The 26,233-nt window shown below is 41.5% G+C and overlaps 1 protein-coding gene across 4 annotated transcripts in view; it reads left to right on the forward strand.

Moving 5' to 3' along the window:
* SCHIP1 (schwannomin interacting protein 1) overlaps positions 1-26,233 on the forward strand; it is a 187,207-nt gene that overhangs the window by 108,207 nt on the left and 52,767 nt on the right. The window contains exon 1 of one of the 4 annotated variants that reach the window (XM_061168227.1): positions 16,679-16,917. The exons of the other annotated variants lie outside the window; for them this stretch is intronic. Coding sequence (XP_061024210.1) covers positions 16,888-16,917 — 30 coding nt within the window. The 5' untranslated portion in view covers positions 16,679-16,887. Of the gene's footprint in view, positions 1-16,678; positions 16,918-26,233 lie in introns of those variants that run through there. 4 annotated transcript variants of the gene reach the window in all.

Here is a 26,233-nt window from a genome sequence, read left to right on the forward strand (position 1 = left end):
CGCAAAGAGTAGGATGTGACTGAAGTGACTTAGCATGTATGCACGACCTGTACTCTATTCATTCTTTAACTCTGATCACAATTAATTCATCACTGAGAGAGGGCAGGCCAGGGCTTGGAACCCTGAAACTGTGTAGCACCTTTACTGTTGAGATCACGATGCTGCGGTACTGTGGAATAGGAGGTACTTTCTACAAAGAGCACGCTTTGGGGTTAGGTAGACTCAAGCCACATCCAGTTTTTCTTCTTCAAACAGTAGAATGCTCTCTATAAAACCACAACCCAAACTGCAGGTTCGTGCTTGTTTTTAAGCTGTCATTTTTGTTTTCCTCTAAGAAAACAGAAGTCCTCATTTTTTTCTTTCTGTGCTTTTTCTCCCTCCAGCCTAAACCTCCATGGTAGGCAGGCAAATTTTTAAATGTCAGTCTTTCACAAACCCAGTTCACCTTCCGACTGGTCATTTTGCATCTTATTCTTTTGGTTAGGAAACTAGTTGGGACACTTTGTCATTCCTTAAATATTAGAATTCTGACTTTGTACACTTATCAATATCTTTTTTATTTTTAGATGCACAAGTTGCCAGGGGCAAATTGAGAAGGGAGGGAAAAAACCCACTAGGCTGTTTCCTTTTTTTTTCTTACTAATTTTGAATTCAATGGGGGTAGTAGTCTAGTGAATGCACTTTGGAATGTGCTAACCTTCCCTGGGGAGCTGTAAATGATTATTTTTTCTCTCAGGCCCAGCTGGCACAGTCGGTCCTGTTTCCAAGGCAGATTTACAAGGTGAGGGGCCCCTCTGAACCACTGCTCACAAGGAGGGAGATGCAGCCAGAATGCCTCACCCAGCTTAGCTCACAAGCTGGCCATCGGCCACTTAGTGTACAGGGGAGGCCTCCCCCGCTGTCTTGGGATGAAGAAGTGGCTGTTTCACCAGCTTTGCCACAGTGATGAATTGAACTAAGAGCAGCTAGTTGCAGGTACTGTCCTGCCCTGGATCCCAAGGCCTGATCCAAGAGAATTTCAAGGACTTCCTTCCTTCCTTCCATTATTTGTTGATTACCTGCTGTGTGCTTGGCATTGTGCTAGATGCTGGATGGACAAGCTGGATGAAGCACGCAGTTTAGTAGAGCAAATCAACATTATACATCCCACAAGTTAACAGATAGTTACACACTTTGTGTGTGTGCTAAGTCACTTCAGTTGTGTGCAATTCTTTGCAACCCCACAGACTCTATCTACCCTGCCAGGCTCCTCTATCCACGGGATTCTCCAGGCAAGAATACTTGAGTGGGTTGCCATAAAGTGCTAAGAAGGAAAACATGGTGTTGGGTCTTCCCTAGTGGTCCAGTAGTTAAGAATCCACCCTGAAATGTAGGGGACATGAGTACGGTCCCTGGACAGGGAACTAAGATCCAACATGCAACTGGGCCCATGCACCACAACTAGAGTGTGTGTGCATGGCAACAAAAGATCCCGCACGATGCAAGGAACATCTTGTGTGCAATACAACCAAATAAATAAATAAATATTTCTTAAAAAGAAAAGAAAACATGGTGTGCTAAGTGAATCTGAAAGTGAAAGTCGCTTAGTCGTATCGGACTCCTTGAGACCCCAGGGACTATACAGTCCATGGAATTCTCCAGGCCAGAATACTGGAGTGGGTAGCCTTTCCCTTCTCCAGGAGATCTTCCCAACCCAGGGATCAAACCCAGGTCTCCCACATTGCAAGTGGATTCTTTACCAACTGGGCCACAAGGGAAGCCCAAGAATACTGGAGTGGGTAACCTGTCCCTTCTCCAGGGGATCTTCCCGACCCAGGGATCGAACCAGGGTTTCCTGCATTGCAGGCGGATTCTGACGCAGGACCTTATTTAGCCTTGGGGCTAAGGAAAGGCCTCCAACTTGAACCCAGAGGTGTTACTCCAGGTTGAGAAACAGCTCCTGAGAAGGGCCTGAGACAGAAGCAATCTTGGATTTTCTAGGAAACTGAAAGGCAGCCAGTGTGCCCAGAGCTAAGTAAGCAAGAAGGTGAGAGGTACAGAGGAAGCCTGGAGAACAGAGCAGGGCTGTGACAGGCAATGTTAGGGATTTAAGCCAAGACATGACATAATCTGATTTATGTTTTCAGAAGGATTTTTCATTCACAAACAGGAAGCCTGCAAGCGCTTAATTTTGTTTAACAATTTGGGAATGAGATCAAGAAAGTATGCAGCTATGGAGACTATGAAATCGGGGGCAGCTGGGTGAATGAGGGAGGCTAAACTTTGAGAATGACGTTTTATAAATTTATGCCATCTAAAATTAGGGTCAAAGGTCTGATCGCCTCGGTTGTAGTGACGGCTCTGGTGAAGAAATCACTTCTGTCCTTGGGAAAGCAAATTTGATTCCTAAAACCTCAAAACAAAACACAAGTAGCTGGAACCATCAGAGTGCCAAGCAGTCTGTCTGCAAAGCAGCTGTGAGCTTTTTCAGCTGTTCCTCAAGTTACACTGGGGTCAGAGGCCCTGAGAGGAGGAGAGGAAACGTGGGTGTTTGGACAAAATGGATCATGTTTATTTTCCTTTCTTCCCCTTCTTTGATTGAATGGTAGCGATGTGAGCAAGTGAACTCCACCTTCCCTCAGCATCATCTCAGATGAGGGGAGAGAGAGAGATCGGGATGAGGCAGACAGGTGTTCTAGGAAGCACCAGATCGCGGAAGGACTGCTAATTTCTGTCTTGGCTTTCTTAGTAAATAATGAACACACGAACACAGTGGAAAAGTCCTAGCACTTAACAAGAAGTGGGCAAGACACAGATGTATAGAACAGACTTTTGGACTCTATGGGAGAAGGCGAGGGTGGGATGATCTGAAAGAACAGCATTGAAACATGTATATTATCAAGTGTGAAACAGATTGCCAGTCCAGGTTGGATGCATGAGACAAGTGCTCAGGGCTGGTGCACTGGGATGACCCAGAGGGATGGGATGGGGAGGGAGGTGGGAGGGGGATTCAGGATGGGGAACACACGTAAATCCATGGCTGATTCACGTCAATGTATGGCAAAAACCACTACAATATTGTAAAGTAATTAGCCTCCAACTAATAAAAATAATTGGGGAAAAAAAAAACCAAGAAGTGGACATTTTGTTGACCCTGCTTATGTGTCTGAAAGAGATGCTCTTTGCTATTCACAGAAGAAAACTGGTTAAGTTAGGGAGTTGGGATTAATGTGCAGATTAAATTTATTGCTTATGAGTAATCCATGACTGAGCTTTTTAAAAAAATGTCATTGAAGTACAGTTGATTTACAATGCTGTGTTAGTTTCAAGTGTATAGTAAAGAGATTCAGTTATATATATTAAATATAATATATGTTTATATATTTCTTTTTTACACTCTCTTTCATTATAGGTTATTGTAAGATACTGAATATAGTTCTCTGAGCTATATAGTGGAACCTTGTTGGTTATCTATTTTATATATAGTAGTGTGTATCTATTAATCCCGAATCCCTAATTTGTCCCTCTCCCCCACCCCTCTCCTTTGGTGACCCTGAGTTTGTTTTCTATGTCTGTGATCTATTTCTGTTTTGGAAATAAGTTCATTTGTATCATTGTTTTTTTTTTTTTTTTTTTAGATTCCACAGTAAGTGATATCCTGTGTAATTTGTCTTTCTCTGAACCCATGACTAATCTTAACCCTTAACAAGTTCACCCCTTGTCCACTGGTCAGAGCAGAGCAGCATAATTTCCTAACCAGTAGATTTATATTCTGAAAAAATTCATTTCTGTAAGATGAGAAAGTTTCTTCATTCCATAGATTTAAGATAAAGCAAGCTAATGTAATAACTCATTGATATTCTAGCATTTTGTTATCCTTCAAAACACTGTTTAGACCAGCATTTTCTCTCCTACCTTTTAGCAACTAAAATCATTTGAATACCTCTCTTAAGGGGAGAGAGTGAGAAAGATGATAAAAACCAGATTGCTGCTTACCTGGCCTTGGCAAAGCTTGTTAGAGAATCTACCTGAGGAAGCTCTTAAGTACTAAATCCCATTATAACTAGTAGCCTTTCTACACAACTCTTATATTGAGGAGGGGGGAAAAGATTTAAAGAGCACTAAAGAATTTTAATATTAAATAATTCCTTTGAGATTATGTTGAGTATAATCCTAAATTTTATGCTGTGTTCTCTGTTCAGTGATGAAGCAGGAAAATATGTCAGCTGGTGAGCAAGTAGTTTTCAGAAGAGATATATACTCATAAATTATTGTTTTCCTTCTTTTTACTATTTTTACTTTATTCTATGAAACAACTTTTTTGAAAATAGTAGCTCTAACTTTCAGAATAAACTAAAATTTCACAGTAAACTCATGATCTAGTGTGTTTAGTTTTTGAAATGCTTTTTCCCACAGTCAATGTAAGAAGAAAAGTTAACCATCATTACCTTCCATAACATTTATGTTAGGAAAGATCTTAAGTTGAAAGCAAATAGTTTTTGTGGAACTACCCAGTGCTAATATGTAATGTGATATTAATTTTGTTTTGTTTTGTTTCTGATGTTGATACTGATTTGAAAGCCTCATCATAAAAAATAAACTTAATTTTAGAAGACAACAGCCTGATAGCCTGACGGGAAGAGAGAGGGTGCAAGGAGATGATAGTTTGTAAATAAACCCGTTTTATAGATTAGGAAACAGAGGCTCTTGTATATGAAGTTGCCCAAGCTGCTAAGTCTGCTAAGTCGCTTCAGTCGTGTCCGACTCTCTGTGACCCCATAGATGGCAGCCCACCAGACTCCGCCGTCTCGCCCAAGAGAAGACACCCAATCAGAGGCACAGTCAAGCCCAGAATCCAGGCCTGTGACTCCTGGTTCAAGGTTCCATCCATTCTGGAAACCATCAAAGATGGCCTAGATTGTAACTTTGGATATATTAGCATTAGTGTGACTTTTACATTCTTTTGTTAATGAAGACTTACGTATTTCTGTTTATAATTAGTATTAAAAAATCACTGACGTTTCAGTAAGACAATCATTTGAACCTTGTTTTTGCTTTCTAATCCTGTTCAGTTTGAACTGGTTGCAAAACACACGTGTCCACTAGAGGTCGCCTTTCTTCAAGATGAAGGTCAGTTCCCTTCCCTAGAACTCCGAGTCTGGTTTTCAATCCACCACCACCTGAGAAAAATGTACAGCCCTTTTTGTGGTCAGGGACCTCCTGTTGCGTTAGCTAAGTGTACTAATATTGGTAAGTAACTCTATTAGGGGCTGAAGGGGAGGTGTGCCCCCTTCTTCCCCTACATGCACACATACAAACCACACACACACACACACATACTTTGTGTGAGTTCTGGCTTGACCACTCTTGACGAATCAACTTAACTTTTCACACAGACACACGCACACACTTTGTGTGAGTTCTGGCTTGGCCCCTCTTGATGAACCAACGTATTTTGGAGGTCTTGTGTTAACCCTGGCAGGTTTATACTACTTTTCACTTTTTCTGCCACTGCTCTCTCTGACTCCAAAGTCAGAGACTAAATGGAGACTAAAAGAAATGGTCCCTAAACACTGGCACAATTTGGGATGAAACCATATAGACTTCACCCAAATTCATCTAGGAGTCAGTTACTATCTTTCTTCAGTAACTGACTCCTATGCAGTGTGAATTTCAGGCAGGGTTGGCCAGAGAGTACAATAAACAAGTGCTTTGGCAGATTGTGTTGAAATATAAACCATCTCATTATTCTAGAGGGAGAGGGAGGCAGCGGCTATAGCAATACCTGATGCATCAGGTTTCAGACCGTGTCTGCAGAAACCCCAGGGCTGCAGGAGGTATTTTTAGAGATTTGTTTGCTCCTATTCTGTGAACTGCTGAACACCTCTGCCCCTGAAAAATCAAAGTGGAAATGAAAGAGTTCTGAGATGTGAATGTAATTCAGAATAGAGAACAAATGAAATTGTGAGGCTCTGGGCATTGGGAGAAGAGTTTTCCTGTAAAGCCATGGTAAGAAGTGTATAACAACATTTCAGCCCAAGTTGTAGGATCTCATTCCCTCATATCTATGCAAAGAACTTCTCTCCACCCACTTTTCTGACATCAGCATATTAATTTATCCTGCCAGGGTAAGTAGTCTTTTATAGTCCTCAAAATTGAACTTGTAAATGTGTCATTGACCACAAAGGTGGTGGCTCCGTGCTATCGTCTTGCTGAAAATTCATGTCCAGGTAGGGAAAATGACCGGGGCTGTCCGAGAGGCCCAGCTGAGTTCAGTGTCAGGTTAGGTCTGCACATCTTTTTGGCACGTTCCCACATCAAGCCTAACAGGTGGATTGTGCAAAGCACAAGTGAATGCCTAGTGTATCCCATGAAGAGGTCTGTTTCCAGGTTGATGACCTATTGTCAGTCTGGGAACTCTGTCTTTTTTTTTTTTCCTCTGTCTTTTTTTATCTTGTTTATAAAAAGGAATGTGAGCAGTTGCTGTATGTTGTTAGTAAATCAGTTCTGAAATAAATTTTTTATGATGTTGCTTTCAAACTCCTGGACATGTTTAATGAAGAATATCCAGGGACTGCAGCATAAGCTATTATGAAGGACTGTTACCATTTCCAACCACTTATCTGTGTGAAACAGGATTCTCTTGGTGTGGCACAAACTAAATAAAGAAATCAGTGTAAGCATACAGTTGGAATAAGACTGTCACTGACTTTTATAAATTCTATTTTCACATTTTTGTATATGAAAAAAAAACAGTCTCGTGTTCCCAGTTAAGGATTTAATAAGTAAATAGTATCAATTTGAATGAAAAATAATTTTATTCTGATTGAAAACACTTTGGTTTGTTTTATATATGAGTTTTCTTTTGAAAAGCAGACTTGAATACTTAAAGAAAAAGTGACAGCAATTGAGTCACGCTAACAATTTACTCAGGCAACTATTTTGTTAATACCTGAAATAATAAACACAGGTGGAACCATTGTCAGAATAGTAAAAACTTTTGAGTAAATTAATTGATGTACATTTGTAAGACTCAGGTAATTTTCTTATAAGGATGAAAAATTACAACCTATTTTTACCCTTCTCTCTCTCCCACTTTTGGGGCTCAGAGGATGTGGGAAGAAGTTGTGGGGGATACAAATACCAAGCATCCTTTTCTCTGGGAAATGACCTTGGTGCAATAGTAGCCTCCAAGTCCACTACCAGGCACTCCTCCAAGAAATCTCAGACCAAATTAAGATGCTCAGATCACAGCTCATTAAATCAATTTAAAATGCATATCAAGATGCAAGGGAAAGAGATGGGATGAGCTGACATACTTAGTGTGATATTGTGATTAGGCCTTCTTCCCTCTTTCTGGCACAGAGCTCCTAAAACCCCTGGAATCTCCTAAGTGATGAGAGTGATAAAAGCGTCTCCTGCTATCTGTGTTAGTGAGGTGATTTTCAAATATATGTCAGGATGGGAACCTGGAGGGTCAACCACAGAATTAGAGGGTGGGAACTTTCAGTCCCACCTCCTGACCTGAGAGAGGCGCTTGAGGTTGAATCAGTCACCATTGACCTGTGATTTAATCAGCTATACCTATGAAATTAAGCCTTCATAAAAATCCAAACAGGACACGGGTTCGGAGAGCTTCCGGGTTGACGGACACGTGGGAGTTTAGGGAGAGTGGAGTGCTGTGGGAGGGGGCGTGGAAGCTGAGTCTTTTCCCCACGCCTTCCCTGTGCCTTCTTTCCCATCCTGTGGCTCCTACGCGTGAGAGCCCAGTCACTGAGTCACGTCCGACTCTTTGTGACTCCACGATTGTAGCCCGCCAGGCTCCTCTGTCCATGGAATTCTCCAGGCAAAAATACTGGAGTGGGTTGCCATGCCCTCCTCCAGGGGATCTTCCCAACCCCGGGATCAAACCCAGGTCTCTTACATCTCCTGCATTGGGAGGCGAGTTCTTTACCACTAGCACCACCTGCTCCTGAGTTATATCCTTTTATAATTAACCAGTAATCTAGTAAACAAAATGTTTCTCGGAATTCTGTGAGCTGCTCTAGCAAATTAATTGAGTCCAAGGAGGGGTTTGCTTGAACCTCCCACCTCTAGCCCATTGGGCAAAAGTGCAAGTTAATAACCCGGACTTGCAATTGGCATTTGAAATGGGGAGGGGGGACAGTCATGTGGGTCGAGCCTTTAACTTGTGGGCTCTGATGCTGTCTCCAGGTAGAGAGTGTCAGAACTGAGTGGACTTGTAGGATACTCAGTTGGTATCCAAGAATGACACGGTGTGGGGAAACCCCCTCCCCTGCACCAGTTGGAATTGGTCCCAGAATCCTACTTAGGATATGGTACAGGAATGTGAAGGACTGCATTGCCTGAGTCTAGGATTATGCGATATTTGTGTATCCAACCTTTCTGCCACAACCACCTTCCCTGTTGATGATACAGTCACAAGCCAGGGTTGAGGTTTCATAGAGGAGGCCCAGTTAGACAGAAGGTGTCTATCAATGACACACAGCCTGCTTGATCAGAGACACAGGGCCAAGTCCCTCCGGCTCCCTCTGCAACTTGCTCCCTCACCTGATGAGTGGCTGTTGGAACTGTATTTCTTGGGCAGAGGACAAATAGGGACAGAATGTGTGTCACCAGTGGGCAGTGTAAAATCTAATGAATATTGAGAGCCTTGGGGTTGTTTAGCATGTCATGAATATTAGGTGCTTCTCTAGTCTTTCCATCCCTTTCTGTGTTCAGCTTGATCTAAGGCATCCAGGTTACTAACTTACTCTTTAATACATCACATCTCATGAATTCTGCCTCATTGTCTAAATCCTGCACATTTCATCTATGTCTGACAACCGTTTACATACTTCATTGTCTGTACTTAACACATCTTATAGGTTTCACCTATCCCATTTGTTTTTCTTGTTTCTTATATAGCATTAGTCAGCATTTCTCGAATATTCTCAAGTAATAGAGTAACACCTTCTACAAGATATCTTGGAAGAGCTTTTCCCACACTGATCCTCCTTCTCTGTTTCCATTCTTGCCAGCCTCCCCATCCCTGAGGTCTTTCCCTCAAGGACCCAATCAAGATGCTGGTCTGTGCTCTTTCAACTTTCCCCATCTCCACTATAGGCTCCTCTTTACTCAACAGTTCTTTGTAATTTCACTCCCCATATCTTCAGTTTCAAGGCTAAATGAAGCCCTGTTATGAGCTCCTGATCTAACTCATCCAGGATCTGGTCTTTCCAATTATTTCCCACCTATCATAGTCAGTTACTCCCTTCTTCCTGGCTCCTTCCCTGATGCCCACATAGACATTTGGATCTCCTCTATCTTACAGATCAACCACAACAACCACTTCTCTGATTCCATTATTTCCTCAAGCTATCAACCTGATGCTCTAATTTATCTACAACCTTCTTTACCAACTTCTCTCTACTTAGTCCTTCAACTTTTTAATGGCCTGTAACTTGGTTTCTACCCCTAACACACTAGTACCGAAATTATTCTCGAGGGAAACTGATGACCTCCCAGTTGTCAGATCTAACGACTTATGGTTGTGCTTCCCTGCAGTGTTTGAAGCCGTGGAGCTCTCTCCCTTTGATCCTTCACTGTGTTGGTTTTCCTCTTCTTCTCACCTTATCACCCCACCCCCTTTCCTTCCTCTTACCCTCTAAATGCTGGTTTTCACCCTAGGGGACTGTGTTCATTTTCTATTGCTGCTGTGAAAGATCACCCCAAACTTAGTGACTTAAGTCAACATGCATTTGTTGTTGTTCAGGTGGTAAGCTATATCCAACTCTTCTCTACCTCATGGACTGCAGCACGCCAGGCTTCCCTGTCCTTCACCATCTCCCGGAGTTGGCTCAAACTTAAGTCCCTCGAGTCGATGATGCCATCCAACCATCTCATCCTCTGTCGTCCCCTTCTCCTCCCACCTTCAATCTTTCCCAGCATCAGGGTCTTTTCCAATGAGTCAGTTCTTCACATCAGGTGGCCAAAGTATTAGAGTTTCAGCTTCAGCATCAGTCCTTCCAGTGAATATTCAGGACTGATTTCCTTTAGGATTGACTGGTTGGATCTCCTTACAGTCCAAGGGACTCTTAAGAGTCTTCTCCAGCACCACAATTCAAAAGCATCATTTCTTCAGCTCTCAGCCTTCTTTACAGTCCAGCACTCACATCCATATATGACTACTGGAAAGACCACAGCTTTGACTAGACAGACCTTTGTCGCCAAAGTGATGTCTCTGCTTTTTAATACTCTGTCTAGGTTTGTCATACATTTATTTGTTGTAATAGATAAACATACATTTATGATATTGCAATTCTGGAGGTCAGAAGTGCCTAGGAAATCTCACTGGACTAAAATCAAGGTGCCAGCAGGCCTGTTACCTCTTGGAGGCTCTAGGGGGAAATCCACTTCCTTGCCTTTTCCATCTTCCAGAGGACTTCCGCCTTCCTGATCTGGGATCCTTCCTCTGTCTTTACAGGCAACAACATTGGACAGAGTCTTCCTCACGCTGCCATCTCTCTGGTTCTTCCTCTGTTGCCCCCTCTTTTTGTCTTATAAGGACCCTTGTGATAACACTGGGCCCTGGATGACCCACAGTAATCTCCTTGTCTCAGGGTCAGCTGATTAACAAGTCTAATCCCCACCCCCCCACCCCAGCTCTGTGGGGACTGATGTGCCCAACATAGCAATGTCTCTGTTTGTTTAGTCCTTTCTCTTCAATTTCTCCCTTCATCTGATCCATTTCTGCAACTATCCTGACCCTGAAGAAGACCCCCCACATACTATCTGTTGGCCTGACTTCTCCTTTGAGCCCCAGTTGCCTCCTGCACCTTCAAAACTTTATGGTGGAAAATAAAAGACCACTACTGCAACCCAACCCCTCAGAATCAGTTCCTCCTCCTAACTTCCCTGGTTTCACAGCACCAAGTTTACTTCAGCAGTGGTCTCAGAACCTCAGGACTGTTCACTCTTCCAGGTCAGATCACTGGCTAGGTGCCGTCAATGTATTTTTCAGAGTCTCACGGAATGCATCCCTCTGTCTTCAACTTTCCATTGCTACTATCGCCTCCATCCGTCCAGCCTCTTTTTATTCCTTGGACTGTTGTTGTTGCTTTTAATTCGGGAAGGGGGGCTGGAAATCTATTTTCTGTTCCTTTCTAGGGCCCTTTAGAGCTGTTTTACATGTTATTCTAATTTTATCATGTCATCAACCCAGTAAACCAGGAATTAGCATCCTTAGTTTATAGATGAAGAAACTGAGGCTAATGGCAATGAAGTAACTTTCTGAAACTCATAATCATTCATTTGTTCATTTAAAAATATTGAAAGCCTATTATAGGCCAAGTATTATTTCAAATGTTGGGGATAATAGTACTGAATTAACTAACCATGATCTAAGTTCTAAGGAAAGTTACCTTAATCTAGAAATAGAAAAAATGGGCTCAAGAAGTAGAAAACCAAATGAACAAGATTATTGCAGTCTCCCAGCTAACCTAGCTAAGCGTTTTCTTGCTTTTCTGAATTCCTAGTGAGCAAACAACAAAATCTCCTTGGTAGCACTTTACTCATTCAACACTATATATAGTCATTTGTATACTGCCTTATTTCCCTTACCAAACTCCCTGGAGGCAGAAACACTGCCTCACATGGCACATAACAGGATTTTGTTTCAGCTTCATGGTTGTAAGAGTCAAAGAAGAGGTTCAGGAAAGTACTCTGTAAACTGTAAAGCCATTTTCTAAGGTTTATTGTCATCAGTGATGCCGGCTGTGATCTTCTTTGGGCAAGTCATCCAAGGACCCAATGCCCCTTGATGTGGACAGGGTCAATTTTCCTTACAATTCCTTTTCTTCCCTTACCTGGTGAAAAGGTACAACATAACACTGTATGTTGGGTTGGGCAAAAAGTTCATTCAGGTTTTCTGTGTCATCTTACCGAAAAACCTGAATTTTTTTTTTTTTTTTTGGCCAATGCAATACAATGTCTACCTGCTTTCCGCAAGTTCCTAAGGAAAAGCTTAAAAGTTATTGCTTAAGACAATGACTTTCTTGTTCATCTTCCCCACCCCCGAATACCTTCATTTTTCCCATAATATTTCATTACAAAGCTTTTCAAACTGAAAAGTTTTTTAGGTGACTATCCATTTATGCACCATCCAGATTCTACCATTACTGTTTTACTAAACTTGCTTTGTCACAGTTTTCTAGTTATCTTTCCATTCATTCATCTCATTTATTTGATGCATTTCAAAGGAAGGTATTATTAAACTGCCCCCTAAATACTTCAGCTGCATATCATTAACCAGATCATTTTTATTCCTTTGAGGTACGTTTGACATACAATGAAATGCACAAATCTTAAATGTCTTATTCAATGGGTTTTGACAACATATACTCCTCTGTAAGCCAAGCCCTTTCAAGTCATTCAGCTTGTGCCAGAAAGTTCCCTTATACATTTCCCAAGTCAGTCCCTGACCCCAGTAGTTCACTCTTGAAGCTGTATGCTCAGATGACCTGCAGATATGACTTTTAACCACCATATTTACTATCCAAACCACCCCGTCATTCTGTTCCCATTGCAAAAATTTATTTTAATCTTTTTTTCAGCTTTCTTAAGGTATAATTGACAAAATTTGTATATATTTAAGGTGTACAATTGTGATGGTTTCCTATTAACTTACGTTGTGAAGTGATCACCACAGTCAAGCTAATTAGCATTCATTACTTCATATAGTTACCTTTTTTTTTCTTTCAACCCCTACCCCCTCTCTGTGGCAACCACCTGTTTATTCTCTGTATCTATGAGTCTGTTTCTCTTTAGTTCTGTTTGTTCATTTGTTTTGTTTTTTAGATTCCACATATAAATAAAATCATGCAATATTTATCTTTGTCTGTCTGACTTATTTCACTGAACATAATACCCTCTAGATCTACCCATGTTGTCACAAATGGCAAGACTGCTTTCTTTTTTATGGCTGAGTTTTATATATATATATATATGCCACAGCTTCTTTATCCATTCATCTGTCAAGGGACATAAGCTGCTTCCATATCTTGGCTATTGTAAATAACACTACAGTGAACATAAGCATGCATATGTCTTTTCGAGTTAGTGTTTTTATTTTCTTGGGGAAAATACCCAGAGGTGGAATTGCTGGATCATATGGGCTTCCCAGGTGGCTCAGATGGTAAAGAACCCACCTGCAATGTGGGAGACCTAGATCCGATCCCTGGGTTGGGAAGATCCCCTGGAGAAGGGCATGGCAACCCACTCCAGTATTCTTGCCTGGAGAACCCCCACGGACAGAGGAGCCTGGCGGGCTGCAGCCCATGAGGTTGCAGAGAGTTGGACATGGCTGAGTGGCTGAGCACAGCAGAGCACATGGTAGTTCTGTTTTTAATTTTTTTGAGAATTCTCCACACTCTTTTCCATACTGGCTGCTCCAATTTACATTCCAATAGTATACAAGGGTTCCCTTTTCTCCACATCCTCTCCAACACTTGTTATTTGCTGTCTTTTTGATGACAGCCGTTCTGATGGATGTGAACGGATATTTCATTATGGTTTTGATTTGTATATCCCTGATGATTAGTGATGCTGACCATCTTTCCTGTGTCTGTCGGTCATCTTCATTCTGTTGCTATTAATTGCCACAAATGAAAAAGTACTTTTCAGGATTTAAAGACATAATAGTTTGCTTGGTGGAAGAAATAGGAAAAATGGCTTACTGAGGCAATAGTCTAATTTTTCTTCTTTTAAAACATACTTTGAATTCAGCTTTAGGTCGAACCACTCTGTTGCCTCTCTCTTACCTTATGATAGATTTTGATTTCAAGGTCAACCTACATTAGTTCAGTCAAAAGGGGTTTATTTCTTTAAGTCCTGTGGTCCTCATTTAGCATTTTTTTTTAACACACTCACAGGAAAATCTGGAGGGTTTTTTTTTCTTCTTACTGCCGTTGCTGGAAGATTTATGTTCTTGGGCATGTCACCACTCTCTCAGGCCTCAGTGTCCATATCTGGAAAATAACAGTTTATCTCTTAAGTCCCCATCTAAATCTGAAACCCAATACTTTCTGTGGGAAGGAAAGTTGTGAAGACCTGAGAACAAAACAAAAGCATCTCCATGCTACATACAGTAGTATATTAAAGAGTTCATCAATATTTTTTAGTCCAAAAAGAATAAATGTTACTGTATCATGGTAAGTTATTCTAGCTTATGTGTTCTTGGAACAGCTGATTTCTGTTTAAAGTTTTTTGTACTAGCAGATCATAATTTAAATTGTAACACAAAGTCCTTTCCAATGAATGACTGTAGAAGGAAGCTTGCTTGATATATTCCTTTTTTTTTTTTTTATCTTGTTTATACTTCTTTAGAGGGCTTTTTGACAGGATTTGGGAGACAATTGTCAGAAATCTGTTCTCCCCATAGCCACCTCTGAGTCACTTCCACTATTTATGGAAGAGCAACTGTGAAGAGTGGGATCATGTTTAGGCTTTTTTTTTTTTTTTAAACAACACATGATAAATGTCTTTAGAAGTTTATGTAATACATCCTGAAGCTTTCAGTTTTCAGAAGAGAACAGAGTCCAGAAAGCAACTTTTTAGGCCTTGTATAGCTTGAAAGCATGTTCCTGAGTCTTAGGGTCCTAGATTGTCAAAGTAGTAACCTGAGTGAAGTTTTAGCAGTCTTGGGAGTAAAGCTGTTCTGTCTTGGAAAGCTGCAACTGTGCCTCCTATATCAGGCATAAGATTTCCATTTCATCTTATTTGCTACCTTGCAAAAGAACTTTTACTTTGGCTTACTTTTCCTTGCACATACTTCAGATTCCAGAGCCTTCATCTGCACGGTTGTTTAGCAAGACACTCCACAAAGCAGCCTCTGTCTCTGTCCTATATGGATTACTCAAGAGGGAGGAATGAAATTTAGGATGGGGATATGTTGCCTGTTGTTTACTTTCGCTGAAGACTTTCTGTCCTCTTTTCTGTTTAAGAAGACTCATCATCTAGCTCAGCTGTCTGCTTCGTTCATCAGGCTCTCATTGGACCACCTGCCAATAAGCTGGCCTAAGAAGTCTTGTACATGTTAGTGGCCTCGCTATCTCCTAGATTCCAGGCCCTCGAGTTTGGCAGGGTGCGTGTCCAGAGTGCTTTTACCTGGGAACCCAATGAGCCTGTGTGGAAATGGCAGCCTTCGAGATCACCAGCTGGGTCTTTCCTGTCGCCTTTCCACTGTCTTAACCAGGAAGCTGAAGCCAGGCTTGTGAATGTGTCTCTGGAACTGAACTCAGCCAACTTCTCTCCTGTCAGAATCTCAAGTCACGAAAATTAAGAACATACAGAAAAATAGGTTTTTCTCTTTCCAAGTAACAGAGATGTTGTCAATTTATAAGATTAAAAATATTTCGCCAAATATCCTTAACACAAACTCTCAGCACTCCTTAAGATCGAGTTTGATATGAAAACTTGTCAAATGTGTTGATCCCACTCATCAAGCAACAGTACTTGTTTTTCTTATTAATAGCATAATGAAGACTTTGCAGTTATTAGTAAGAGTATTGAAGAAGACAGCTATAGATGTAGCAAAATAGCTTAAGAATGTTTTTAAACTTGGCTTAAATTTAGTCAAGATTTTACTGAGTTCCATTTGTTTGAGCATCATTTTGAGAACCATTTGTTTTTATTAAGAAACAACAAAATGAGTTGCCTATGGCAACTGAAAAAATATAAATAGGGAAATTTTATTGTGTTTATTTTAAAAATTTTCTATCATTAAATTAGCTTCAGGAATTTATAGGCCTAGTTGTTCCTCCTTATAAGCTAAAATCCTACAACAGCCCTGAAGAAGTGCAAAACTGGCTCCTCTTTTTACCAGAGACATGTATGGTCCAACTTGTGCGTCCTTTGATTACTATCTGAAAGTCAAGAATCCTTTTTATTATGGTCACTTACATGGAATGGTCTGTTTCTAGGATCATATTGCTGTATTGAGGGTGTCTATATATTCAAGTCATAGCACTGGGTTATTTATATATATATGGCCTTACTTTAAAAAAAAACTTGCACTTTGGTTTCATTTTCATGAAATGAATTATACTGACTTTAATACTTTAATAAGCCCTCTCCCTAAAAATTATGGGAATAATTATTTCATCTTCTTCTGTTTGACTTAAAAAGCAGATAAGAACCAAAAATGAGTGGAAAATCCAAAGAATTCCAAAATAATATTTTTAAAAAGAATGAAGGCCCTCATTTTAGCTGTAAAGTTGACAAACACTTCAAACACTCAACACAGAGAGCACCCCTTCGGTGTCAAAATTCAGAATGGATTGTTTTCCCTTTTGGCCTGTCCAAAGTTCTGAAATGATCCTTAAGGGCTCTCGTTTCATAAGCACCAGGCAAGCAGCATCAGTGGGCAGGAAGGATGATGCCGGAGGTTAGAAATGTTCAACTGCAACATTGATTTGTGTCTGCCCCTCTCCCTCTCCCTCGCTGGCCTTTTTCCCTTTAATGAGGACTAGAATGTTTCCACATCAGTTAACTGCCTTCATAAAGCACCAGAAGGTCACACCAGCCCCAGACTGATCCTTTTCTTTGTGTCGATAATATAATTGGCTGATTGTGCCAGTGATGAGCGCGCCCCCTCCCCCAGCCGGGTCCTAGCTCCATGTTTGTGAGCCTTACTGCTGGTTTCCGAGGAGAGCAGCTCGGCTCGCTGCGCGCCTCCCAGCGCAGGCAGTGCCACTGCGCAGGTTGATCAGCGAAACAGCATCCATTTTAATCTGCGGGGAGCCCCTACCTTCCCAGGGCGTTCTCTGCGCCAGCGGACGCTCCGCGCTTTCCCTCCGCAGCCTCGCTGAGCAGTCCTGCTTTGGGGTCTGCTCCCTAGGATGCACTGAGATGGTACACCAGGAAAACTGTTCGTATCAGGTAAGGTTTAAAGCCTGATCGTGAGGCCGGCATCCTTTGGGAGAGGAGGCCTTCCTCGTCCAGAGCAGCAGGTTGCCTCTTTCCGGGTTTTCACGGGATTTTGCCATACTACACTCCTTGCCTCCATCACATTACAGTGTTTGAATTGTAATTAGATTTTCTGGGGAGTAATGGGGCAGAAAACTCTGTTTCTTGGCCTTTAAAGCATATGTGAAATCCGCTGAGGTGATCTGTGTTTTGCACATTCTGTATGTCTCTGCAAAATAAGAGAAATCGGGTTGAACTTTGAATTTAAGAGGCTTTGGAAAAGAAAAATCTGGGTGGAATTTCACATGGATAAAAGGGAAAAATGTTTTTACTCATTGCATAGGAGGCAAATGGCTTCACATCCAGTTTTTAGGATTGTCTTGAAGGAAATTATGTAAATCGGAAGTAATAACTGATGATCTGAGAAATTTTCAAACACCAGCTGGTACGCACTTGACATTTAAAGTTGCACTTGTTTCTCCAAACTTATTTTTACTAGTATGTTGTTTTAAATGACTAGTAAATAAGAATTAAGGTACCAACATGCATAAAAAAACTCCAAATAGGAAATTTTTAGTAACAGGTACTCATCTCTATCCCTAATTTTCTGTCTGGAGTTTTGAAGTAAACACTAAGAGGATCTCGAAAGACCAGTTCTAGAGTGTGACTAGAACTATGGAAGCAACACTGAAAATATCCTCCTTGTAAACAGACAACGAGAAGGTTCTCAGAGAAATTTCTCTGCAGCAGCAGGCAGGGCTAGTCCAAGTGCTGGATAGTTAGTATCAGGGTATTACTCAGCTGACCGAGTTTAGAAGCTCCAAGGGACCATTTCTCTAATTTAACAGTGCCTCTTCCTTGTGTGAGGTAAGTTACCTGAGACCAGCAGGTGTTTCTCAGAAGGTCGGATTTCACAGTAGTGAATGTATGCAGGCAGAATAGTACAGCTCACAAGACTCAAAGCAGTCATGTCTCAGCTAAGTAGTGTATGCCTAGAAAATATGTTTATGCACTTTTTTCTCGGCTTAATAATTGGAATTTTGTAATTGTGGGCTTGTCTCATAGTATTTTCATTTTATAGTCCATTTGGGTCCATAGATCCTGGGTAACAAGATTTATGCTTCATAGGAGTTCTTACCATGCATGAGAAAAGGGTCATGATGCTGAGGAAACAACAAAACTTATACAGAATACAGTGGGGGAGTGGAGAGTGTCGACTTTTATGGAGAGCCTAACCTACTTATGGCATGGCTCCAGGTGATTAAATTACTATAATAATTAAAATCATTTTTCTGCTCGCTTTTTAGAGAAGCTGTGTAATGTAATTTTTTGAAGGCAAGATGCTACGAGATTATTCCCTGTATCTTTTCATTTGGTTGAACATGGAGTCACTGGTTTTACAAGTCACAGATTGGTCAAATGTCAGCAGTGCCATCAGGAGGGGAGGGGTTTTTTAGCCTTCTGCTTCCAGAGGAAAACAAATTGATTTTCTTTTATATGAACTACAACATATAACACTGATTGTGTGTTCAATAGTTTTTGAAGTGTTTATTGCTTATTTTTACAATAAAATTATGTCCATTAGACAGGTGATAATAGGCAATAGATTCTACATCTCCATGGGATTTTATAGAACTTTATATACCCGTCCTTTTGAAATGCTCTCCCTCTGTTCATAACTCAGCAAATAAAGAAACATTAGCCTTGAAGCCATGTCTCAATCCTACTTGGAAACCTTAGTTTTAGAACCCCCTGACACCATGGATTCTGAAAGGGCAGTTTCTCTAAGTTCTTGATGTTATCATGGTCACTGGTAAAATCAACAATGATGTTTTTCAGAAATGTCCCCTTTTCTGATGAAGCCTTGCTTATTTATTTATCTATTCTTAAGGATGATAATAGAGTGGTTAAAACAAAGTCCCTAGACTAGCATCTTAGTGAGTAGAAGGAATTTACTTGTAGGACTGATTCCTTTCATCTGTAATGTATACCATGGTTTCTTTTTTTTTTTAATCTGATTTTATTTGTTTTTTTAAATTGAAGGATAATTGCTTTACAGAATTTTGTTGTTTTCTGCCAAATATCAACATGAATCAGCCATAGGTATACATATGTCCCCTCCCTTTTCTTTTTTTTTTTGGCATATGGTCATTTCCTGACCAGGGGTGGAACCCACACCCTCTTCAGTGGAAGCACAGAGTCTTAACCACTGGACTGTCAGGAAGTCCCCTGTACCTCGGTCTCTTAATGGAGAGACCATGAATGGGGCTTCGGAGGCCATTCCCCTCAGACTTATTTGGATAATTTGGGGCATGTGTCTGGGTGTGTGTTATTATTACCTTTGTCATCATCATCATCATCTTCTGAGCAATAACAGTCTCCTGACTACTCCTACCCTTGCCCCTGTTCTGTGGTCCATGTTCAATGCAGAATCCAAATGCTCTCTTAAGACCTAGAGCCTGCCACCGATCTCATAACTCTCCTCCTGGGCATAAAAGCCCACGTCCCACCAGGGGCCCCCGGGGTCTTACCTTCCCTAGCCCCTGACTCCTCTCAGACTCCTCTTGCACCCCCCTCCGCCCCTTCACCCCCTCTTCTCCTGTTTCCTGCACGTGCCGTCTCTCCTGCCAGGTATGTGCTTCCGCCCCAGGGAGCCCCGTTAGTTGCAGGTTTAGTGAGCAATCTGCCCTGTTTGGGGCATGTTTATACTAAAAAATTGTTCACTTCTACCTGAAATTCAGATTCACCCAGACATCAGGTATTGGTCCTGTTGGTGACCCCCCACGGCTTACTCTCTTTCACTTTCTTCAGATCTTTGCTCACACGTTATCTTCTTGTGAAGGCCTCCTCTGGACTTTCTGTGTCAACTTCCAATTCCCCAACTCTATCCCAGTCTTTATTACACGTTATTTTTATATTTGGCGTTCATCACCATCCATCCGACTACATGTGCTGTGCCGTGTTCAGGTGCTCAGTCATGTCTGACTCTTGGCGAGCCTGCGGACTATAACCTGCCGGACTCTTCTGTCCATGAGATTCTCCAGGTGAGAATACTGGAATGGGTTCCCATTTCTTCCTCCAGGGGATCTTTCCGACCCAGGCTTTGAATCCACATATCCTGCATTGGCAGATGGATTCTTTACCACTGTGCCACCTGGGAAGCCCATCAGACTACATTTTTGTCTATTTTCTGTCTTCCTTACTCCACAGAAGCTCCACGAGGACAAGGATTTTTAGGTTTGTGTCCATCTGCTCTCTCACTGCTAAGAGCAAGCTCTCAAATAATGAGGATGGATGTGACTATTGTATGTAAAATTGAGTGAGAAAAAAGGCACTGTAAACACTCTCTAGCGTAGTGGTTACACTTTGATGGCCATTGGTATGATTTTCAATCCTATTCCTATTCCGACTCCGTGCCATCAACGTGCCCTGATTTCAGTGTCTTAGGATCAGATTATCCCTTTATTTTTTGTTACTTTTCTCATCTGTGAAATGGTATTTTTTTCTTGTTAACATCCTCGCCTGAGAGTTGGCAGGTCCCTGCCAGAGGCCACCTTTCTGCGTCAACAAGTCAGTTACCATGAATTAAGAGCCACTTTCTCCCAATGTTTACATAAAGGGCTCAGTGAAGATTACAAAGCAGCCCAAGGAAACCATACATTGCTTCACTTCCCAATTATTTATTGCTAATATAGAGCGTATAACTGATCCTCGGGTATTACTTTTCCAAATAGATGATTGTTTTGAAAAAGAGAGTTTCACTGCTTCCTAGAGCTTGAGCCCCCTGTTGAAGGTGGATGGATGTGCCATGCTATGAACAACTTCATCTGAGGGGGGGGATGTTCAGAGAGAAATTCTCAGGCAGGGTTTTTCGTGGTTGTTTTATTTTTGAAGTTTCTCGGGTTGTCGTCATCTTTGTGTACTTTCTCCCCTCTCAGGGTTTACATCAGCACAGAGCTTACTGAGGCATGTCTTGTCATTTTCAGTTGTAGCTGTGTTAAAAGATAGAGCTATCCACCTCCATTTTCCAGTCTTGGGAGGAAGCCAATCTCTTCAGGAAAGAGCCTTGCCCACAGCTTCAGGCCTGGCAGCCTTTAAGAGACCAGATTCCTGTACACGATCTCTGATAGAAAGCCTCAAAATACTGTTAACTTGAAAGCACAGGCTTAGGTCAAAGGGTCCATTTTGCTTAAAAACTCCCAAAGATTTTCTCCTCTTTCCCTGCAGTCAGTTTTGGGGATGAATGTGTGTATAAAACCAGTGACACGCTTTTATCCCTTTCTTTCCGTTGCTTAAATTCCTTTATGACCACTCCAGATATAAACCACACCCTCATGTTCTCAGCTCCAGTAGAAATCAAAGAGAAAAAAAGTAAAATGGTACGTGAATGACTCTCATCTTTTTCCTCCCTTGGGAGCATAAAGAGACTCTTCTTCAAATGCACACCTGATCTTGAAGAAGCAGAGTGGAAATTTTCATACTTCCCCATTTTCTTTAGGATAAACTTCCATGCCTTGCATTTAAGGCCTAACCATGGGGACTTCCCTGGTGGTCCAGTGGCTAAGACTCCAGTTCCCAATGCAGGGGGCCTGGGTTTGATCCCTGGGGACTAGATCCCACATGCCAAAACTAAGAATTCACATGCCGGAACTAAAGATCTTGCATGCCACGATGAAAATTGAAGATCCATTGTGTCATAGCTAAGACCCAGCACAGCCAGATAAAGAAATAAATATTAAAAATATATATATATATATATATTTTTTTTTTTTAAAAAAGGCCGTGATCTGAACCCTGGACAGAAACACCCCTCCCTTCTCACCTTGTCCTGCCCCCACACAGCCGTCGATCCTTTTTCTTTGCTGCGCTGCCTCAGCCTGGAATCCCTGCCACCCGCACACCTGCTCCTGCCTGTTGCAAGCTGATGCACTCTGAGGCTCGTGTCCCCTCCACCAGGAAACTTTCTCCTTCTCAGCGCATTTTGTTTTCACCTCTATAAGAACCCATTTACAGCTAGTGACGTATAAGTCTGCCTCCCCGATTAGGCAACAGGCTCCTTGAGGACAAATGCCTAATTTTCATTTCCTGCCCTATACACAGAGTGCATGTTCCATAAATGTGTGTTGGACTGATTGGATTTTCTGCAGTTGGTCCTGTTCTGAGTCCCCAGGATGAGGGTTTTGCATCATAATACCAGAGAGGAGCTCAGATCTGTGCATTGCAACTGGGAGTGGGTGAAGGGGATCCCCCTGCATTTGGAGATCAGAGACTTAGCCACTGGACCCCCAGGGGAGTTCTCATGGTTAGGCCTTGAATGCCATGCAAAGGAGTTGGAAATTTATCCTAAAGAAAATATGGGAAGTATGAAAATTTCTACTCCTTGTATGTGGCTTATGAGCCTCTTGCCAAGTTGCCATCCCATGTGCTGAGATGAGGGACATTGGGCAGGGAACAAAATGAAAGAGACACACATCCCACCCTTCCCAGAGACAGTCATTAAGAATATACCACCATACCTACTTCTCCTTCACCTAGAGAGGTTCCCCAAGGTGAACCTCATGGTCTGTCCCCAAGCACCACTTCAAAACACCTGTGGTCAGTGGAAGCTAGTAGTCATCCTCAAGGCACCTTTCTTAATATACTGAATTTTGCAAAGTTTTCATAAATCTTCTTACAATATAGAAGGATAATTTTACTGCCTCCTGAAACACCAACTATTCCTTGGGCAAAATGTCTCAGCCCAATTGAAGTATTGCACCCATCACCTAGAATGAAAGGTGTCCTATATTGGTCTCAAATGATAAAACTGGGGAGTATATCAATTTAAGTAGTACATCAAGATATCTTAAAAAGCTCTTGCTGGGAGAAAGTAGTAAACAGACCTTCATGCCCAGATTCTAGTGGGTTGGTTGGTTGGTTGGTTTGCCTCCATGCATGGCATGTGGGATCTTAGTTCCTTGACCAAGGATAGAAACCTCGGCCCCTGCATTGGAAGCGTAGAGTCTTAACCACAGGACTGCCAAGGAAGTCTCTGTAGTGGGTTATTTAATGGTTAACAAAGGAAAGGAAATACAGTATGTCCCCGTTGACGCCAGGCCAAGAGAGGGCTCATTTTCCAATCCCCTCTTCCTGTGAATGAGAAAACAGGTATCAAATTTGACTTCATTTAAGATTCTACTCAATTTAAGCCTGGTTTCATCCACGGAAGGGAAAAAAAATATACTGACCTAATAGAAAGGGGAATTTCAAAGCATTTAGTGCACTATTTGATACAGACTTTTTAAATATAAGTTCAGTGAAAAATAAATGAGTAAAATATAAGTTCAATGAAGTTATTTTTATGTCTTGTTCTATAGATTTTTATTTGATTGGAGAATTTTTTTCCCGGGAGTGTTGAAGAATACTTTGCCTTCATTGTTTTGCCTGGTTGGGGGTACAGTTGTATTTTACCTTGTTGAGATACAGTGTGTTTGTCTGAGGAGGGAATAACATGTCTATCACCTTAAAAATTAAGAAAATCGTTCTGGAAACAAACTCATCTGCACTTGTTTTTAGGTTGTATATCTGAAAATATAATATATATATTTTACCACAAAAGGAGCACAGTGATAAGTGCCCAGATGGGAGGGGAAAAAAATCATTTTAACAGGATTTCAGTATGGGCCTGATCTGAAATAGAAATTTAGTACAAGCACATCATTCCTATTTAGAGTAGCACTGGGAGCCTCAAACATCATGATTTAGACATCAAGTGATTTTAAGAAATAAATGTGCCATGCGTATTTTAAGCCAAATGTCTAGTATTTTCTCTTGGAAAGAGAGTGGTGGTGGGGGATTGGAGGGAAATGGGCACATTGCTGTGATACACGCCAGTGCTTGCGTGCAGAGCAGAGACCTCACCTTCACACACACACACACACACATGTGCGTGCACGCACACACACACACACGCACAGTCTTAGGTAACTAAGACTTCACATGCAGAAGCTCAAGATTAATAGCATCGCATTCTATTATTTATTTATGTTCTCCGTACCAAGGGAAAATGTGAAATCTCCGTGTACTTAGTATTCCCCTGAGCACTATGTAGAAGCATCAGAAATTACCAAGCTTCCTGAAATAGAAAGTACTTTGACAAAATTGCTCGAATTCAGAAGAAAACAGTCATCCAAAGGCCTAGTGACAATCAGCGTAGGAGAGCCATTAAGGGGGAAAGAATGCTAAGAGCACAGAAAAACATAATGAGGGCATTAACAATGGTCCCCCTCTGAAGCTGCGCCATCCTCAGCCAAGTGACCACAGTTGGCGTTTCTTGTACTCAGGTCTTCAGATGGGCGGAAAGCTTGATGCCTGTGGTTCTCATTTTTCTTATATGCATAAATGATTGACACTCTTGTCTCCTTCCAATCCTTTAACCTCCTCCACTGCACACTCCCAATGCCATTAGTTTAACTTTTTAAATCTACAATGAAAAGTCCTCTGCAAAACAATAGGCAGATTTTCATGGTTTATCTGGCTATCGGAATACCTTATTTGAAAAGCAAAGCAAATTTAGATGAATACTGCACAGAAGAAAAAAAATAATTTTAAAAGAGAGTATAAATCAGTGTCAGTTTGTGTAGCACATGGAATTTGGAGGCTAAGGCTGAAGGAGAGGTGGTGGGAAGCTAAAGGGTTAGTCAGGATGCAGTAAGAGTTTCCATTAATAAGAATAGGAAGATCTTTTGACAGTGCATAAGTGATTTCCCAGTAATGCGGTCTGTGTTTTCAGAGTCAATTATTTCCACCAGTGGCCGATAATGATCATTTAAAAGCATTAGCTCACGTGACCAATGTGCCTCACAGTTCAAATTATGGCTTGACAGGAAACTGAAGCTCTCCATTCTGGTCCTTGAATTTCAGGGCAGGGGAGGGTGAGCGGAGGCCCTTTCAACCTCAGGGATTGTAAGTGGCTTTATGTACATTTTCTAAGAGGAAGCATTAGTATCTGGCCCCATGTTTTGCAGGCAGAGTTCATTTTAGAGAGGGCAGCAGTAGAGGAAGTGAAAGGTTTAGTCATTCAGTTGTGTCCAAACTCCTCTATTCATGGGATTCTCCAGGCAAGAATACTGGAGTGGGTAGTCATGCCCTTCTCCAGGATATCTTCCTGACCCAGGGGTTGAACCCAGGTCTCCTGCATGGCAGGCAGATTCTTTACTGTCTGAGCCACCACGGAAGCCCAGTAAGGAAGGAACCAGGGAAAATTCTGTGTAGGAAGGACACGACTGACTGTTCTCCTCTTGTTTGTGCGGGGCTGCTCCAAAACCACCAAACGTTAAGTTCAGCTCAAGTGTTCTAAGTGGTGGTTTGTTTTTTCATTTCCTGTATGCATCTGAACCAGTTGGAAGTGAAATTAATTACAGTATTGATCCCAAGCAATGTAAAGTCAGGGTCTTATCACCAAGCCTAGAAATATGATCGAAAATAAGATAATGGCTTATACTGAATTTTTTCAAGGTCTCAAGCTGTGCTTCTGAGATTTAAAGTGCACTCAGAAATCTTTGAACACTTGTAAGACTGCAGGTTTTGATTCAGTAGGTCTGGGGTGGGAGCCGAGAGTTTGCGTTTCCTGTCCACTCCCAGGTGATGTGGATGCTGTGGCTGGAGGACGCAAAGAAAGCACCAGAGATCAGTCCATGTGAGAGGAAGATAGTATATATTTTAAGCTGGCACAAGCCAGCCAGATAGTAATGATACAGCTCGTTCTGGAAAGGGTCTAGGCTATGAGCATATGTCCCGAGCACTCATTTAGGGAGGGTGCAAAATACATTCATCACCACTGGAGACCAACTTTCTAAAGAAGGTGTTTTATCACTTGTCTCTATATAGTACTTCGTAGAAGATCACTTATGCCAAAAAAAGATATAGGGGGTAGAGGAGGAGAATGGTTTTTCTTACTTTCTTGGGACTAACCCTTGTTCCTATTGTACAGCTGGGAAATTTCCATCTTGGATTTTGAGATACCTTTCTCCAAAAGGTAATCTGTTATAAATGTATATGCATTTATACATACATATATATGTGTATGTATGTGGTCAATATATTATTGGTGCATATAAATTAATTTGAATATGTTTATACATATACATAGTTAATGCCGAGAGTTCAGTCCTTTTAACTGTATATTTAAGGCCACCCTGTTAAACCTGAAGAAGGGCATGGCAACCCACTCCAGTATTCTTGCCTGGAGAATCCTATGAAGAGAGGAGCCTAGCCAGCTACAGTCTATGGGGTCATAGAGTCGAACATG

Source organism: Dama dama, chromosome 19 (assembly GCF_033118175.1).
Source record: "Dama dama isolate Ldn47 chromosome 19, ASM3311817v1, whole genome shotgun sequence".
NCBI lineage: Eukaryota > Metazoa > Chordata > Mammalia > Artiodactyla > Cervidae > Dama > Dama dama.